The 16,272-nt window shown below is 39.3% G+C and overlaps 4 protein-coding genes across 5 annotated transcripts; 1 reads left to right on the top strand and 3 right to left on the bottom strand.

Moving 5' to 3' along the window:
• Positions 1–725: 725 nt before the first annotated feature.
• Positions 726–3,686, top strand: LOC116204081 (branched-chain amino acid aminotransferase 2, chloroplastic-like). The gene is made up of 9 exons (XM_031536145.1): positions 726–1,037; positions 1,125–1,302; positions 1,851–2,027; positions 2,169–2,300; positions 2,380–2,475; positions 2,618–2,734; positions 2,969–3,064; positions 3,230–3,342; positions 3,453–3,686. Exons 1-9 carry the CDS (start codon positions 1,006–1,008, stop codon positions 3,562–3,564), a joined length of 1,053 nt encoding a protein of 350 aa, XP_031392005.1. The 5' UTR covers positions 726–1,005; the 3' UTR covers positions 3,565–3,686.
• LOC116204080 (protein trichome birefringence-like 13) lies at positions 3,637–6,594 on the bottom strand. Its single transcript, XM_031536144.1, has 6 exons — positions 6,099–6,594; positions 5,472–5,649; positions 4,902–5,042; positions 4,641–4,761; positions 4,244–4,378; positions 3,637–4,097 (listed from the first exon to the last, which is right to left on the bottom strand). Exons 1-6 carry the CDS (start codon positions 6,505–6,507, stop codon positions 3,825–3,827), a joined length of 1,257 nt encoding a protein of 418 aa, XP_031392004.1. The 5' UTR covers positions 6,508–6,594; the 3' UTR covers positions 3,637–3,824.
• Positions 6,595–7,291: 697 nt separating this feature from the next.
• LOC116204700 (probable pectin methylesterase CGR2) lies at positions 7,292–11,196 on the bottom strand. Of its 2 annotated transcripts, none has more exons than XM_031536918.1 (7): positions 10,950–11,196; positions 9,963–10,123; positions 9,688–9,727; positions 9,304–9,345; positions 8,594–8,968; positions 8,018–8,073; positions 7,292–7,738 (listed from the first exon to the last, which is right to left on the bottom strand). In XM_031536918.1, the coding sequence occupies exons 2-7, from the start codon at positions 10,083–10,085 to the stop codon at positions 7,586–7,588; spliced, it is 789 nt and encodes a 262-aa protein (XP_031392778.1). In that variant the 5' UTR covers positions 10,086–10,123; positions 10,950–11,196; the 3' UTR covers positions 7,292–7,585. The 2 variants fall into 2 exon arrangements, with proteins under 2 accessions (XP_031392778.1, XP_031392777.1); XM_031536917.1 differs by having other exon boundaries at positions 9,963–10,107; positions 10,950–11,192.
• A 511-nt stretch (positions 11,197–11,707) lies between these two features.
• Positions 11,708–14,162, bottom strand: LOC116204699 (U1 small nuclear ribonucleoprotein 70 kDa). Its single transcript, XM_031536916.1, has 4 exons — positions 14,001–14,162; positions 13,220–13,388; positions 12,731–13,010; positions 11,708–12,259 (listed from the first exon to the last, which is right to left on the bottom strand). Exons 1-4 carry the CDS (start codon positions 14,001–14,003, stop codon positions 11,914–11,916), a joined length of 798 nt encoding a protein of 265 aa, XP_031392776.1. The 5' UTR covers positions 14,004–14,162; the 3' UTR covers positions 11,708–11,913.
• Between the last annotated feature and the right edge of the window lie 2,110 nt (positions 14,163–16,272).

Below are 16,272 nucleotides of genomic sequence, written 5' to 3'. Positions count from 1 at the left end.
TCATGTTGCCTTTGGCCAACTTCTGTGGCCCAGAGGACTCGGTGGGTGCGCACATTCGATGTCCAAAGGGCAAATAACACAGCCTTTTCTTGTTAAATTTAGTAGTTTCAACTTTTTAATAAACTTTTAGAAGTTCGGGAGCGGCAGTTTTTAAACTTGCTAAACTTTGGAGAGGTGAAGTTTATTCATTTCGAAAATTTAGGGGCTACATTTTAAGGACAATAGAATACAGGGATCTGACAGGGACATCTTCCAAAACGCTTTAACTTCTCGTGGAGGATATGTCGTGTACCTTCTCAGGACATATAACTTGTTAAGCAAGCAAGGCAAGGTTGGAGCAAACAGAGTAGCCTCCACTCACTGCCTTAACCGAATACTGTTTGATTTCGCAATCTGATTTTAGAATTTTAACTTTAATTTTAATTTTACTCACTACATAACGAAAGTCAATAATATAATTATTATTTTTTTATTTTTAAAATTTTTTAACCATTCAATTTAATTTTTAATAATAAATTCTCTCAACTATTTATTACTTTTTTCACAATTCAAAAATACAATTATTACTTTTTTTCAACTATTCATTATTTTTTCATACTTTTTCTCATAATTCAACACCACAATCATTACAAACCAATTAAAATCAAAATTAACTCAACTCAACTCTAAAATTCAGAAACTCCGGCGACTGTTTTCCCCAGCAGCCAAACAAGACCAAGTCTATGTCTGCCAAAGGAAAAAGTCAGGGACCAAACTAATACAATGGTGAATCCATAAATCCTACGCAATAGAATACTCTATTCTTCTCCTCCTTCTTCAGAGAAGAACGAAAATGGTTGTTGGGTCTAAACCTGCCACTGTAAATTCAACCGAAAAAAAAAAAAGAAGAAGAAGAAACATAAATGTATATTTATACCTGAGATAAGATCGAACTTTGCAGTTCCCTTCATCTGAATTTCCTTGATTAGCCTCGCGTCTAATCTTGTTCAGACACGTACAGAAATCATGGGATCTCAAATTGAGCCTGCTGCTAACAGGTAAACTTCATACAGATTCATAGTACTACTGAATAAGCTCTCTCGACTACGGATATATGTGCTGATATCCCTGAACTAATTTGACAGCAATTACGGTGACAAACATACAAACATCAACTGGGATAAGCTCGGGTTTGATCTTATTCCGGCTGATTACATGTACATGATGACATGCTGTGATGGCGAAACCTTCTCTAATGGAGCTCTCAGACCATATCAGAAGTTAGAGCTCCATCCGTCTTCTGCAATCTTGAACTACGGTCAGGTGAGTCCGAAATCCAAAGAAAGCTAGTAAAAACCATAATGACTGGCTAATCCTCCAAAAACTGAGACTGGTAATTAGTACCTTTCTATGTCTCATATAATTCCTAGAGCATTCTCATATCTGACAATCTGGTCTAGTTACCAGCTTCCTAGCTCTCCATTTTTCTAAACAGAAAAACGAAGGAGATAAGGGAAAAGGAGAGTGCTAATATTGCACTACCAGAAATTCTAATTGCGCGTCTCTAACGTCTTGTAAAGGCATTCCGGAGGAGAAAGTCGCTTGTTAATAGATATTCCACCAGGCTCGCATGTGTCACAAGACTCGAGAGAAAGTTTTGCGACATTTGTGCTTATCTGTCGAAATGTTATTAGCTAGTGACTCGACAGATGATATATCGTTACACACAAAACTTTCCTCTTTCTCCCTTTTTCCCTGCAGTTCCTTTTCCTTAGGTTAGTTATTATGGGAGAAAAGGGAAACCGTAAACTTCTCCCCGTTTACCATAACCTCGGAGGGACCTGTGTGATTATTTTGTAAATCGACTGCAGGGATTGCTTGAAGGTCTTAAGGCGTATAGGAGAGGTGATGGTCGAGTTATGTTGTTCCGGCCTGAAGAGAATGCCCGGCGAATGAAGATGGGTGCAGAGAGAATTTGCATGCCTTCTCCCTCTGTTGAGCAATTCGTACATGCCGTGAAGCAAACCGTCCTTGCAAATAAGCACATGGTAATCTCGAGTCCAATGCCGTTCCCTCCCTCTCTGAATATAGTATCTTCCTCTACGACTCTGTTTCTTCTCCTTGGTGCGAATTTAAAGGCTCAGATATATACACTTACTTCAAATGAAGAATCAGATGGGCTGCTGCAGGTTCCTCCACCAGGGAAAGGGTCCCTGTATATCAGGCCTTTGCTCATGGGAACGGGTCCGGTTCTTGCAATGGGACCTGCACCCGAGTTTACATTCCTTATATACGCCTCTCCTGTCGGCGACTTTCACAAGGTAAATCATATTCTCCTCGATGCTTGCCTTCACTTGTGCTTACAAGAAATGAAATTTAGGTAATCCCATCATTTACTAGGCAAGAACACCCCTGAACTTGCTTATACAAGAAAAGATCCATCGAGCTACTCCTGGAGGGACCGGAGGCATCAAATGCATCACCAACTACTCCCCGGTAATCCACATTCCCATTCATTTCCGTATGGTAGACTACAGTGAATCTTGGCCGAGAAAATTATTAACCGACAAATGTATAATTATGGATATTATAGTTCTAGAGAGTAAGCTTCACTTGTTTCCATGTAATTTTGTGCCAGGTTTTCAAACCGATCAAAGAAGCAAAGGCTCAAGGGTTCTCAGACGTCCTGTTTCTGGATGCAGTTACCGGAAAATACATTGAGGAGGCTTCATCTTGCAACATTTTCATTGTAAAGGTACTTACTGAATTATGGAAAGGGTCCTTACATCGTGAAAATGTATATATATTGGCCTTTATTAACAATCTATGTACCTTGAACAATATGATTATATGACCCATCACTTGATTTCTAACAGGGTGAGAAGAAAATGAATCATGGTCAATAAAAGTTCATCATGCATTATAGCTCAAGGAACATTATCTGTAACTCGAGAAATGAAGTTGCACTTAATTGATTGATTTTTTGTAGGGTGACACCATATCAACACCAGCAATAGCAGAAACAATCTTGCCGGGAATAACAAGAAAAAGTATCATTGACATCGCTTTAGATTTCGGTTACCAGGTAATCGCTGGTATTGTAGACATAAAAACTTCAAATATATAGCCAGAAAGGCACAGAGGCTAAACCAATGACTTCTCACTTCATTTGCTCTAAAAGTTCAATGAATAAGCAGGAAGTATTTACCTTGATGTGTAAGAATTGAGTCTTCTTTGCAATTTTGAGCAGGTCCAGGAACGTCTCATTGTTGTGGAGGAATTAACTGAGGCAGATGAGGTTTTCTGTACGGGAACCGCCGTTGGGGTTGTCCCTGTTGGGAGCGTAACCTATCAGGGCAAAAGGTGAAGAACCCTAGTTAGATTACAGTCAATAAATCTGATACTTTCAATTCCTCTATTTGCTTTACTGATTTCCTGCTGCTGTATTATCAAAACTGACATGAATATCACAGATTCGAATACGGGATTGAAGCGGTAGTGACTAAGAAGCTGCAAGTAGCGCTGCTTGGGATTCAAACTGGCCTTGTGGAAGACAAAATGGGGTGGACTTGCATGCTCGATTGAGAGCTTCCGCTACATACTTCGTTTTCATATTGCAGATTACAGCAGGATAATAACAATAAACTTCAATCGATGTGAAGCTTAAAGAATTTCTCATTAATCGATTTCTGTAAAATTAGATGTTTCTCAATCGATGTTAGTATGACAACAATCTACTAAAGTACAGCAATCCACTGCTCAAAAAATAATATAGAGTACAACCTACCTCGGCCATCAAAGAACTCTCAAATATCAACTCTAATTTTCGAATGAGAAAAAGAAAATCAAAATCTCGATCTCGAAGTTTCTATGCCATTCAAAAGAGCTACGAGAATATCATTCCAAGTATCGGTGACTCCAGGTAAACACCAATGCATGCAATCGTCATGCTTCTTTCCCCCAGCTGCGGCTGGATGGGCATCTGCTCTGAACTCGCTCAATTGGGTCACATCAAGAATATGAAAATGTGATCCTTTCAGAGCCTTGTGGAGGTGCTGATTTACAAGACGGGTCTCCACATTAGTTCCATTGTTCTCAATGGCGAATAATTTTTCAACCTGAAAAGAATAATAACCAAGCAGACACAGCTTGATAGTTGTCAAGCAAAGGGAGAAGCAGCAAATGATTAACAGAGAGCAAATAAAATTGGGAATCAGGAAATGGCAAAATCGAAGAAATCCTGATAATAAAATAGGACAATGACCTCCTCAGACGACAGGGGATTTGAACGAGGGCAAGAGCCTCCCTGGTCCCAGTCACCTCCTTCAAAATGCCGAGGTGACTGTGTCCTGAAGAATTTAATAGTGCCGGGTTTCGCTTCTTTCTCCACGTAAAGTATCTGCATATAAAGCCACTTCGTGAGCAAATTACTCCTTTTGTTTATTAAAAATCTATCTGCATGCATGCCTATCAATGCCTTCAGGTTTTCAAAATTCTACCAGCCCATATTACAGAGCTGCCAAAGAAAAATAAGGACTTGCATGAATGCACATGCATAAGCTCATCATACTCAAGGCTACATATTCAACAGATGACAGCAGATAATCTGATATTAAATGTTAGCTGACATATTACATGAGTAAAGGCAGCGACCAACCTACCATGTGCTTCAAAACCAAATCCAGCCCAGCATGAGGTGGTATCGGGGGAATTACAGGTCGTCCTTTTTCAAAGAAAAGCATAGGCGACTTTACAGGATCAAATTTTGATGGAGCCCACCACCTACAGAACAATCAAATGCCCATAGTTATGCAAGGAAGCAATTGGGTTTAGATACCTCAGCACTCCATCTTGAGTTGTAGCTAGTGTGAAGCATCATCACGATCAGATTTGCACATGTATGAAAAAAAATGAAATGGTACCAGTGTCCGGTATTGAATATCAATATACTGTGAAAGTGAAGAGCCTCAGCCCATGTCCCTTCCGGAACATCTACATCAACTCTAAAGCCTTCCTTGTATCCAAGGGATTCGAGCTCACCACCATTAGCATTAGCAGACCACCTGCATTCATAGAAAAGCAGGATGGCTTTTATCAATCCAACCGATGCTCAATGGCAGAGCAACATCACCAGCTTGAATCAAACAATCTTAAAAAGCCTCATGAGGATATAGAATAGCAAACTGTATATTTACACAAAAACATCGTTTTCTTTATATATGTCTAGATACAAAATGGATATTACTATACACTGTGAAGGTAAAAGAGGATCACAATAGACTTGCACATAGCGAGAAGAAGAGCAAGAAGAAACTGAATACTCTATGAAGGTAAGAGAGGACCATGATAGACTTGCACATAGCAAGAAGAAGAACAAGAAGAACCCGAAGTAACTAATCTAGCAAATCATCCCACCAAGAAAGTAACACAGCAACTACATAACATATCCGAAATCACTCATTACACTAGAATCTCATGCAAATATAACTTACCTACCGTAACGTGCCAAAAGATTTGTCCGGTGATAGGCAATGGTAAGGTTGTACTTAAGAAATGTAAAACCTCGATCAGCCCCAGCAGGCCGCCATTTCTTCACTTCACCCGGCACACGTTTGAGGGTGCAAAATAGAGAGACGAACATATTCCGGTTTAACGAATCCCCAACAAACCCTGCACTGTTCACCATTTGTAAGATCTTCAGGTAACGGCACTGCATACTCTGAGGACGATAAGAGTAACTGCAATAGATATTCATATATGTAACCTTCTTGGCCACGGCTCAGCCATGAAGCTATTCCTTTGGCACGTAATGAGTGCAATAATTTCGAAAAACACTAATCTGCCTACAGATATGGCTTGATCTGATAATTAGCGCGATATCGGATTGCTAGTTCCCAGCTCGATTTTGCTTTCGGAATTTTAATCTTCTCTTTTGATTCGTATCCTTCTCTTCAGTACTAATCATTTCTATCAAGCTAGCTAACAAACTGTTCGATTAAGTCTACAGCGATTTGGATGGACGAAGAAGCAAATTCTTGGCGAAAAATTCTGAACTTCATTGGTGGTCTTCACCGAGTACTCCATGTTAGAGTAGAGGGAGAGAGAAAGAGAGACAGTACCGATGTTGGTGTCCCTATGGGACTCCATGAACGTAATTGGATTGAAGGGTGACAGATCGCAGGACTGAGGTTTCCAGCGCCAGTTGGTCACATCTCGGGCATTGGATTTGTTCCCAGCTATGCAATTCCACCCCTTGAAGATCTCCTTACACGAGCCGTCGTACCTCCCGGATCCATAGCTCGGGTCGTAGATCCAAGACCCGACGGAGTAGTCGCACGGAACGCCAGAGCGGGACTCCGGACTCCGGCCCAGCTGCAGGGTCTTGGGAGGCTGGGGCGGGAACGGGGAAGCTCGCCGGAAGAGAGAGAGGACAAGGAAAATGGAGACGAAGCAGAGGAGCGAGAGAACGGGGAGGAGTGAATGCGAGCTCGGCCGTGCCCGGTTGTCTCTCGCGGCGGCGGGGGCCATCGTCGACAAATCACCGCCGTGCGTGAGGCATGTCGGCTTGTAAATCCGTCCTGCCCGCTAGTGCCTCCGATTGAATCGGTTGATTTTGGTGCGAACATTACTTATATTGAATTAACCGCACTGGGAAATACAATTACCATTATGCCCATGACGGATACCATTTTCTCCTTTAATATTTTTTCTGCGACCTTTTTCTTTAATATATTCAGTTAAAGCATACTAGAAACTTTACCCGGGTATAACACGATATACCCTGCACATACCGCGCTTCAACGATAATATTTTTTTTTCCAAAACGCTAATAGATGGTTTCATTGAAAGGGTGGACACGGCGCGAACGAGGGAAGGAGAGCGAAAAAAAAAATGGTGTATTTAAAATTGGGATCATTTTACTATTTTATCTCTACATTTATGATTTATTATTTTGCTTTGCTTTTATTCAATATAATTAAAGATACTGAGGACAATTTAGTAAAATCAAGGTTTAATGGTAACATTGGGTACGTAAAATCCTCCATTTACATAGTAATATGAAGAAAATATAATATTTCGCATGAAAATTAGATTATGTATGGCATAATTAATACCAATTGAAAAGAGTAGAAAATCTCAGAGATGTTCCGAGTTACTTTAGACCAAAGACGCATCATGTTCAGGAATTGAAAAAGAAAGAACAATTTTCGGTTATTTTAAGCGCGGCGTAGTTTGTACAAATAATGCAAAATATCGTACGATGAAATAATAAAAAAAAAAAAAAAAACTTAAACCCATATAACAGAAAATAGAGAGACGAGAACAAGCAATGAATGTTTAATCCAAACTAATCATCCCCTGTATATATCAAATCAAGCAAAAATCCTATCTAAAGTAACTTGGAGGCCTCGAAGACGAACACTTCTCGAGTGAATAAATAAAGTGCAAACATCTACAGTTTCAAAACAAAATGTATAATATATGAGAAGATTTTCCACAATGGCCCTTTGGGCTATTTTTATTTGGTTTCTTCACGACACTTTTTGTCCTGCAGCTGCAATTGAGGATTGGGAAGGGAGCGCAGTCGAAGAGTAGCAGTCGAGTCTCATGGGAAGGACTTGAGGTGGAAGACCTGACAGGCTGGCTTGTACGACCTCTTCGTCGCGGCCTGCTCGAACTTCTTCGCCGCCGCTTCATTCTCTTCTATCTTTGTTTGGAAGAAGTACCGTATCCACCAGGAGGAGCTCCGCAATTTGGCCTTCCAAGAAGTTCATGAATCATTGTTCTCAGTCAAAAGCTAACGATTCATCAACCGAACAAGGAACAACCCAGAACTAGGAGATATTTTTGTTGTGCTCGCATTCTCTTTGGCCTTCATTGTCGACCATCGAATCTTTTTCAAACAAGGCACTCATTTTGAGAAATATTTACTGTTTCATAACATCCTCCATTTTTACCCGAGAACCATAAAATATGGGCAACAAGTAAAATTTCGTTATGTGATGATTAAATAAATAAGGGACCACGATTTACTTACTGGGCGACCGAATTTGGATAGCTCTGCAACCTTAGCTCTTTGCTGACCAGGATACCCTACAAGCATAGGTAAAACTGTCAGAGGATGTTGCTTGAAAGAATTGATAATATTCCCTACAAATTTCATCACAGCCTCTCAAAAAAGAAAAATTCGTGTCGACAAAACAGTCAGAAGATGTTAAAGCTCAACAGCACCACCATCGCCCATTTTTTTACCGCTAGTTGGGTCAACTTCACGAATCCTATTAAACATCGTGATCTATCAACGCCTTTTCCTAGAACCAAGGAAGGATACTAGAGATTGAATTGAAGTAAGAATTCCAAAGAAGAAATGAATGGTTTGCCACTAAACTAATGAGGCAATAGCACAACATAGTCCAATAGAAACACTTTCAATAAAGTACTGGGAAAATGTGCCCACAGAAATCATCCATGCACCATTCATCTGGCTACCGTGCTTTCGAGTTTGAGTAAGACCCTCTTCCCATTCACTTATCCTCTCTACTTATGTTTCATCTTCATCCCAAAGACAGTAATTAAGAGGAAGCTGCAAATGAAAGGGATATTGAAACTATACCTGCAAAGACAACGACGCCATTGGAAGAGACCCTTGCCAGTTCAGGGAGGGTCTTGTTTAGGTACCTAGGGGACAAGTAGTCCAAGGCATCCGATACAATGACGAGAGAGAAGGATTTCGCCCGATAAGGAAGAGGGAATTTGATGTCCGCCACTCTTACCATGCCTTTGCGCACAAGGCTTTTGCATGTGGTATCGGCATCATCCAAGTCATAGGGTTCCACACCCCAAGCCTCGGTGTCTTCTTCTTTCAACAATTGGGATACGACGGAGCAGGTGTCAGGGCCCACATGCAAGACTTTAAGCATACTGTCTCCGTATGCTTTCTTCAAAACCGGTATTGCTCGTTGCAGTTCTAATGTGCACGATACACTACCTGCATATTCATATTTGATTTTTTGAAAATGAGGCTCTCGGATGTCATAAACATTTTAGTATGATAAATGATGTGATCACAGATTCGGGTAACTATCAGCATCCAAGTATGTCCATTTAGTTTTATGAAGCTATCAGGGAAATAATTAATCAGAAGAGCAGCAGAAGAGGCCAGCTACATAAAGTAACAGCGTATTTATTGGACTATAACTTATTATCCACAAAAAAATTGATTGTGGTAGGAAAAAAAAGGAGGTTGAAGATTGAATCAACTATAAAAAGGGATAAAAAATAAAAAATAGGATCGTATTGAGCACAATAGTATCGTATGTCTACCTTCAATTTTACTCACAGCCTCTCTATAGCTGCTTGATCCACCTGTTAAAAAGAACACGTAAGTAGATCACAGGCAACTTAACAAAAGAAGCCAGATTTATAGAGAACTTGATACAGACAACATATGGATCTTTTTCTGTTTATACCCTCAACTTGAAATCCTATTAAACTACTAGTATTAAAATAAGAACTGGGGACTCTTTAACTCTTTTCTTTGTAGAATAGATTGACGTGCAAGCTCATAGTGTATGGGCTTCACCAACAGATCTTTCTCCTATAATATTATAAGTACTAAAAAGGATAAAGCAAGAGAAACTAAGGATAGAAAGAGGAGTGAGAGGTGCATTCAACAAAAATTATAATGTTGATGGGCAGAAAGCCAACCTGAATTACTATACAAATAGCCAACAAGAAGTATCGCACCCTGCAAGTATCAGGAAGGAAGAAAACAAAAGAGACGTTTAAAGTTAGTCAGAGAAATCCATTTGAAAGTGATTTTATTGACAACAAGCCACAATCAAGATTAAAAAAAAAAAAAGAGTAGATTTTTCATATATTCATATCATCCAGCCATCAATAAGTTTAAAATTTTAATAGAAGATGATAAATCAAGAACATAAATACAAGCAACAGATCCTGTAATAATTGCCCTCACATACCACGACTAGAAGCCCTATAGATAACAGAGGCGACGAGCGTGTTTTGGACTGCACTGAGCCCACGAACGGGATACTTCCACCATCAGCAAAGCGACGAGCTAGACTTGCTGGCCTCCTTGACATGTTTAGAAGATGGGGGCCAAGCCTACAAATCGCAACACCTGGAAAATCTTAAATTCGATGCAAATGTTTCTCATGGAGTCTCTGAATTAGAGAAAAAAGTAAAGGGAAAAGGAAACAAAAGGTCTCTCCAACTGAGATTTCTTCCGAGCCCAATAATTGTACAGGATATTCAAAGTAATAATCATCAGCAGTTCAAAAGTCATCCCAGACAGAAACAAATCTATCGAGCTCATTCTCACTCTCCCGATATTACTTGCAATGATCATTGACAAGCAAATACATGAGGCCTTACGAATTGCGGCAGAATCCTAACATCCTCCAAACTCCTATAAAAGTCCCAGTTAATCCCATCAGATCTCAGTAACCTTTTCCAAGTTTCACTAACCTTGAGCGAATTTGCTTCTAAAACTGGCCATTTTAGATGCATATGGAGCAAAGACAATAGCCTATATATCCAATTCATCAAGTACAGAGTCTTGAGAAGCGTATGAGCAAACAATTTGACAGCATCAAGAGAACGGCAAACTGGCTCTGGAAAGGAACAGCTTTTACTCGCTCCCCAGCATATAATGAGTTTCCACAGCCTTGAAATGGAGAGGAACTTCTAAGTACAGAACTATCTAGCCCAAGAATCTGACCGACAACAAAGCTGGTGACCCTTAACAAAGATTACGACACCCGCTTGATTTATGGTAACTGAAACACACGCCATAGGACAAACTCCAACAGCCCCACAACCAAAAACCAGCAAAACCGAGCTGACAGATGAAGCATTCGCGATTGCTAAGAAGACCCAGAAAGAAGAAGAGACGCTGGGGGACTCAGGACATCAGAAACCAGAATTCAGAAGGGAGAATGGAGTACCCGACAAGGGATCTGAAGCAGGATCTCTAGATCTGGGACTGGGCTTACACTCGGTCTTCAGCTCTCACAGAGGAGAGAGAGGAGAGGGGAGAGGTTTTACCTGCGGGAAATGGTTACAGAAAGAGAAAGCTTCACTTTTTTTATGCGAGGGGCAGAGCGAAACACCGTGGGAGTAAAAAGATTCTCTTTCTGGTTCTCGAAGACTGAGGGAAGAGGGAGAAGGGTCTGACTCTGAAGGGGGGTTGACTGTTCAGTCGGGTAATGAGCTTTGACGCGGGACTGAACAGTCTCCGGCTCCGGTCCGTTCTGTGTCGGGTCCATTTCCAGGTTTCCAAATTGTGAGTGCTGCGGAAAACAGTTTTCTCTTCTCCTCCATAAATGACCGGAAGATCGAAGTTCATTTCACCGCTCCACCTATCAGAAAAAGAGAAGAAATAAGGACCACTCGGCTCGTATGCTGTTGCCGACAGATGATCTCGACGATTACATAACGACTTTGATATTTAATAAAATGAGAGAATGCAAATTCAAGTGCACGTTCATTATTAGCAGCATTGCTGGCCTGGTCGAGTCATCCATTCGAGAGAAAGCTCCCACCTTGAGTGCACCTTTGAGCATTTTGCTCAGCAATGGTTCAGGATGCCTGAGACAGAATGACAACATCTAAGGGGAACGATCCACATTGGGTCAACCTTCAGGGACCGCTAAAAGAATATGAAGCAACGAGCAGTTCCAAACATTATAGGAGTCACTGGACAAGAAGCAAAGATAGATCCAGGCAGGTGTTTGTTCCAGACTTCGGGGATAATTTGTAGCTTTAAATCTCGACTTCTTGAAAAAGTCTCATAACCCTCAAATTTCAATTCTCATGGAAAACTATTTTCATTATACATAAGCCCGAACTACAGCAAGTTACTGGAAACAACTCATCTAGTGCTGGTGTATGAACAACAATGCAAAAGATCTACTCTCTGCGTCTTTTTCCGTCTTTCTTCTTCCTTTCGCCTCTAGATTTCTTCTCCTCCTTCTTTCGATCCTTAGACTTCTCTTTTGATCTGTGCTTATGAGAGTGCTTCTTCTTAGAGCTCTCCGAGCGATCTTTCTTTGCCTTCTTCTGCCTGTCTTTGGATGTCTCTTCTTCGGAGGATTCGTAGGACTTGAGCTCAAGTGGCCTCTTTGGACCATGCACGACTCGCTGGGCCCAAGCATCAGGGTTTAATGAGATCTTCTCCTCTGCATCCTCTCTGGAGGGGAGAAAAGGGCCGGTTTCATCCATTCTCGAACCTATTGAACCTCTTCCTCGTTTAACCCTGCATCACCAAAGAAATTGACAGGATTTAGGTGCCGATCTCATGGAAACTCAAACAATATCTAAGCTTTCTCAAAATTTTATGTTTATAAGCTGGCAGAAAACAGCAACTGCTGTCCGGTACTGGCACTTTTTAAATAAAGTACCTTAGAAATTGTTTCTGGAGAACCAGAGCAGTTTTGGTGAAACATCAGAGGGATATTTGTCAGTTGTCCTCCTGATTTAGCTTTAATAAGCAAGGGCAGGTCATATAATCAATGCAGCATGTTTCATGCTGTAAGCTATATAAACAAATACGAGCTTCTTAAAATTGTTTCATTTTGTAGAATTTTTATTTAGCAAATTATGCAGTGCCAGACACATTAAAAAAAAAGTGTTTCTAAAGCTTATTCTGAGAATCACAGACATGCCACAGGAAGAACCAGGAAAAAATAATTAAAAGTGGCCATAAGAGATGCGAATGCTTTATGACCTTGAGTGCAGGAACTCCTCAACCTCTTCATCCTTTAAGCCTGCATCTACATTTGCTTCAATTGCCTCGTGTACACTTGTACGAGAAGAACATGTAGCACCACCAGCGTCATCACTGACTGATAGCCTCTTGGTCACACTTCTAGAGGTTGAGACAGTATCCTTGTGGTGGATCCTGCCATTTCTACTGTCATCCCTGGATCGTCCTTTAAGCCGATTATCAAGCTCCAGCTCCTTTTGACGGACTCGCCACATCTCATTCACTTCCACTGCTTTATTTGCTGTCATGAAGAAAGTAAAGCAATTTAAAGCTGATCAAGCATATAGAACACAAAGAAATTCGACTTAAATAGAGCACACTAAATAAAACATTACCAGAAGTAGAGAAAACAATAACTTAAATGAAAATACTAATCATTTATCAGCAACTGTGTCACAAAAAGAACATAGAAATAAGCATGCCCCAAGAAAGCAAGCGACAAGAACAAACCTTGCTGTACCCCAAGAACTGTTGCAGTGAGAAACCGGGAATTTGGCCGACCCCGTACAGTGGGCTGCTGAAGATAAGAAAGAACTCCTTCCTGCTCAGCTTGCCGTCGCAATTCAGCCGCTTCTTTCATTAGAATGGCAGCTATCCGATTCTCTGTTTCCAGATCCATCTGCACCCATTATGAAATTAATGAGCCATAGCTCAACCGACAAACATCAAGCTAAATCAGCAACTAAATTTACTCGAGCATTCCTTTAAACAAACAATGCATAAAAAAAAAAAAAAAAAAGCCAATGGCACTGTCCACCTCCAACCTCATAAATTTCTTCCCTATATCTCAACAACGCAATATCATTTTTACCTCATTACCAAAAAAGATGAAGAATGTTCCTCATCCTTTTCTAAAGACGACACAACAGATCATAATACTCTCGTGACAGGATGGAACAAACAATGCGCAGACAGGTCAAATTAAGCTCCCTTACAAAAAACATGTTCTTATTTGTCTATATACCGAGGTCGAACTATTCGAAAGCGGTTAATCCAGTTTAGATTACAGACAGGGTACATCACCGAATTCTCCAGTTGCTAATGAATCATAGGGAGAGTATAACAGCGAACACATCACAGAAGTATTAATCTTGATCATGCATAAACCCTACCCAGAAGAAAGATAATGGAGAAAAAAACTAAAGCAGGGAACTTTGTCACTGCGATTGCGCTCTCTCGACACCATCAAATTCCCAAAAGCGGCGAAAAACAGGAAAATCGAAAAGACTACCATTTTCTGATGGCCGTCACCGATAGAAGTTATGCACCAAAGGATTGATCGTTGACCTCCTCGATTTCACCTTCGGATTGCGAAGATTTTGCACCGGAGAAAACCCTAATTCCGTCGGAGCTCTGACAGAACGAAATGAACGCACGCCCACGACGGGTAGACGACGTCCGCCGTCCTAAATTTTGGTAAGATTTCAATAGTTACCCCAGAAGTTCCAACTATTTCTGAAACTTCCCCTCAAAATTGCGAACTTGTTACATTTACCCCCAACAATATTGTAGAAGCAACATTATTCGTCTTCGCCATCAATTTGGTATCACAATATTTTCAATTCTCATCGATCAGATTTATCGGACTCCTTCATTTCCTGCTCCTATCTCTAGTAGGCCTTCCTTGTAAGAAGAGGTAATGAAATATAAATTGGACCATAAGAAAATTAAGTTACACTTGCAATATATTGTTAATTATTCATGCAGATGATAAATTTTAGTATAATGAGATTACTGTTATATAATATATTAGATATATTATAATAAAAATGTAAATCTAAGGGATTAAGTTCATATTTGGTCCTTTGCATTTGGCTTGATATTGGATTTCATTCGTTTCAATTTTTTTGGTTTAGTATCCTTTACGTTATGATAAACGTACTATTTGGTCGTTTATTCAATTTTGTAATTGAATACATTTTTTTCATGTGTGTTATCTTAAAAGACTTATTTATTTTAATTTTCAAAAATTAAATAATAAAATAAGTTAAATTTATATATATATATATATATATATATATATAATTGAGAGATGGAGAAGGGGTAGTGGCAGCTCAACGATGGCCACCATCGTCCCAAAGGAGAAACCCCTTCTCTTGATTGCTCTGTCATTTTCTCTTAATAATTTTTGAAGTTCTTTTATTAAATTTAAACCAAAGAAATTTTAAAAATATCATATATATATATATATGAGCAAAGAATTTTATATGTGACATCAAGTTAACAATTATATAAGCGAAATTTAATTGCACTTCGGACAAAATAAAATGTTTATCGAAACACATAGGATAAAATTGAAAAAAATAATGAAATTGAATATCAAATTAAACGTGAGGAGAATATTCAGAAATTAATCGAATCATATGTATTGGCTGTAACTGTAATCTCACATATCTTGCTTTCTTCCACGAGAATTATGATTTATTGGCAAAAAAGCGAAGAAATAGACATTCCATTTCATATGCATTTATTGCAAATTAAAATTCTGAAAAGGGATCCCCAAAAGCCCTGTCTTATATATTATAGAAATAGGAAAAATATTAAAAGAATAAATGAGAAAAAAAAAAGTGAACCTAATAGTGTTGGTCTGGTGATTAAAGGGTGTAACTGTCAAGGGAAAGTTTTAGGATCAAATCACGTCATGAAAGCCATGTGAGAGAATACTCTTTATTGGACCATTTGTACCGCCTGTGATCAGACTTACCTGTGTCATGAGTTTGTATGGTATTTAGGTGGACCATGAGATTGATCGGACAAAATCCAGTCACCCTCATCATAAAAAAAAAAAATTCTAAAGAGCCGTTAAAGTAGGAAAAAGTAGTGTAGGCTACATGGTTATATTGTTGCATACAAGATTGTTTCTATAAACTGAGAGTTAATTCATAAAGTTTATGTTAAAATTTCTGATGGCACGAACGAAAATTTTCTATATTTTTTATTATCGAAAGAACCAAACTTAAAATACCTATCCCTATACTTGATTTTTCATTGATTGACAAAATAAAAAGCATACAGGCTAAGGCCGATGGTAATTTGCTTCCGTTTGCTTGATGCGTTTATAATTCGTTTACTTACCCAAGATTTTTACAGTAATTAGTTAATTTGACCAACTGGACTTGGAGGTACCCAATTTATGTTCGAGTTGTAAACACCGTACAATGTATATCGTCTCAAACTTCAACTTGAATGACTGGCCAAACCATGTCTAATATTCAAGCAAATTCCATAGTATAAACTATTTTCTCACGGTTGGTGAATTAATCTCACTAAATGAAGTATTGATAATAAATAATGAAAATGGAATACTTATACTGCAAAAGCATTAACCAGTGACATAAGATATATGGTTTATTTGTGTAAACGAGAGTCCAGTTACAGAATATTGAAAAATTAGATTGCAAATTCATTGAATTTGTATAATGAATTACTTGGTGTATTCACATGCATTTGGACGAAGTCAAAGATTTCGGATGTAAATGGGATTGAACGTCACGTTCAGAGGA

The sequence above is a fragment of the Punica granatum genome, chromosome 4 (genome assembly GCF_007655135.1).
Source record: "Punica granatum isolate Tunisia-2019 chromosome 4, ASM765513v2, whole genome shotgun sequence".
NCBI lineage: Eukaryota > Viridiplantae > Streptophyta > Magnoliopsida > Myrtales > Lythraceae > Punica > Punica granatum.
This window is presented reverse-complemented; position numbering and strand designations above follow the sequence as displayed.